Source organism: Diachasma alloeum, unplaced genomic scaffold (genome assembly GCF_001412515.2).
Source record: "Diachasma alloeum isolate Michigan unplaced genomic scaffold, Dall2.0 Dall_scaffold_00243, whole genome shotgun sequence".
Lineage (NCBI taxonomy): Eukaryota > Metazoa > Arthropoda > Insecta > Hymenoptera > Braconidae > Diachasma > Diachasma alloeum.
The window spans coordinates 361,189-363,188 of record NW_021680394.1 but is presented as its reverse complement, the minus strand read 5'-3'; the positions used below and the strand labels follow the sequence as shown (position 1 = coordinate 363,188).

General features: G+C 58.8%; 1 protein-coding gene across 1 annotated transcript; it reads right to left on the bottom strand.

Annotated features, from left to right (window-relative positions):
• Positions 1-454: 454 nt before the first annotated feature.
• LOC107037463 (serine/arginine repetitive matrix protein 1-like) lies at positions 455-1,804 on the bottom strand. The gene has a single exon (XM_015256028.1). It carries the CDS (start codon positions 1,802-1,804, stop codon positions 455-457), a length of 1,350 nt encoding a protein of 449 aa, XP_015111514.1.
• Positions 1,805-2,000: the final 196 nt, after the last annotated feature.

Genomic DNA, 2,000 nt, shown 5'->3' with positions numbered 1-2,000 from the left:
TCCGTCACCAATGGACTGATTGGCCTTTCAGCCCTCTCCTCCTCTGAGAGCGGCCCCTTTTTCTCTGGTTTAGATCTCGAGACTTTTTCAGCCTCGGATTCTCCACCACTACTTTCCGAGGTCGTCACTTCTCGAGTGCGTTTCCTCTGCGTCTTCTTTTTGGCTCCCCTTTCGGGATCCATTTCTGAACCTTTCGGTCCTACCGAGGTCTCAGGAGTTTTCTCCTCGTCTCCCCCTTCCGTTTGCTTATTCAGCAAATCCTTCTTTGACGCCATTTCTAGCCCAGGGAGTCTTCCGTAAAGTCAGGAGGCTTATTTAACCTCTGCCTTTACGACAGAAAAGAGTTTTCTGGGAGCTCTGCAGCTCCTTTTATACTCTGCAGTACAGAGTGGGGGGTCCTCCCTACTCTTGTTCTTTCTCCGAGTATGTGGCGCCCCCTTCTTTGGGTCGGCGGCTACTCTGGAGGCCCTTTGGGGAATTTTACTAACCTTCTGCCCGAATTCAGGCACCCATGGGCCCATGGCTTCCCATTTTCTGGTGCAGGAGGCACAAAATTCCTCGCTGCACGGGATGCCGCACCTTCGGCAGTGGGGCCTTCGTGCCTCCGGGCAATCTCTGCCCTTATGTCCCGTTTTCCGGCAGTTCCAGCACAGGCGTGCTGGAATGAGGGATTGCGGGAGTTTCCTCCTCTTCTCCTCCTGCCTGGGGGTTTCGTCGTCGACGAGAGGGGATGTTGTATCCATCCTCTCGTCTTCACAGGCCTTACGCTTGGGGATTTTNGCACAAAATTCCTCGCTGCACGGGATGCCGCACCTTCGGCAGTGGGGCCTTCGTGCCTCCGGGCAATCTCTGCCCTTATGTCCCGTTTTCCGGCAGTTCCAGCACAGGCGTGCTGGGATGAGGGATTGCGCGAGTTTCCTCCTCTTCTCCTCCTGCCTGGGGGTTTCCTCGTCGACGAGAGGGGATGTTGTATCCATCCTCTCGTCTTCACAGGCCTTACGCTTGGGGATTTTCGCCCCAACCGCCTCTGTGGGTCCTTCCCCCCCGTGCTGGAGTATTTGGAGGTGAATGCTCCGTGCCTCCGCTTCGGGGTCCTTTCCTTCAGGTTTTGCGCCCCTGACCTCTTCCCCTTCCTCCTCCCTGTTGAAGGGAGTTTGCCCTTGGCCTCGGAGGTCACCTCTTTGGCCTCAGGCTCCAGCGCTGCGGCTGGGGGGATTTTCCTCTCAGAGCCTTTCGGCCCTGAGCTCTCCGTCCTCTTCCCGTGCAGGACTTCGGCGTAGGTGCGCTTCGTCCCTGCCCCGGTGCCCTGCCCAGTGTAGCCTTGCGGCCCCACCTCTTTCGCCGCTACCTTTATCCCTCGGCCCTTAGCTTTGGAGCTCTGCTCCTCGGCTTCGGGTTTCGGGAGGGGGGTCTCTGATCTCCTGGGGGGAGGTTTGACGAGGGTTTTTCGCCCCGTCTTCCTTTCCCAGGGTCCGGCCGTTTCCTCCGGCCTTACTACTGGTGCTGGTGGCGGCATCGCTGACGTCGAGGGCCCCAGGTTGACAGGTGGCAGCTGTGCAAACACAGCCGCCAGCAACCCAGGGTTGGCCGACAACGTCGCCACCAAACTCCTCACCAGCTCCTCCTCCGGCGTTGCCTTTGGAGCTGCACTGCCCTCGGGATTTTCCGCCCGAGTCTCATCCACCGGGGGAGAAGGTGCCGTAGTAGACACCTCCACCTCCATGGGGTGTACTTCCATCCTCTCCAGAGGCTCGAAGACGGGCGATGGGGGCTCGTCTTCCTCTTCCCCGAGCAGCAAAGCCATTTCGGCCAGCTCCTCAGTCGTGAGCTCTCTCTCTCTGCAATAGACAGAGAGGTTAATTCAGTGAGGGGATTGGCCTCATTGCCTTGCGGCAATGTGGTCGCTCCCCGACATTTTCCTCCAGGGTTATTTCGCCCTGGGTGCTTTCCTCGGGCTCCTGGGAGCCCGACCTACCTGCTTGTGCTTCCTCGGCGGTCTT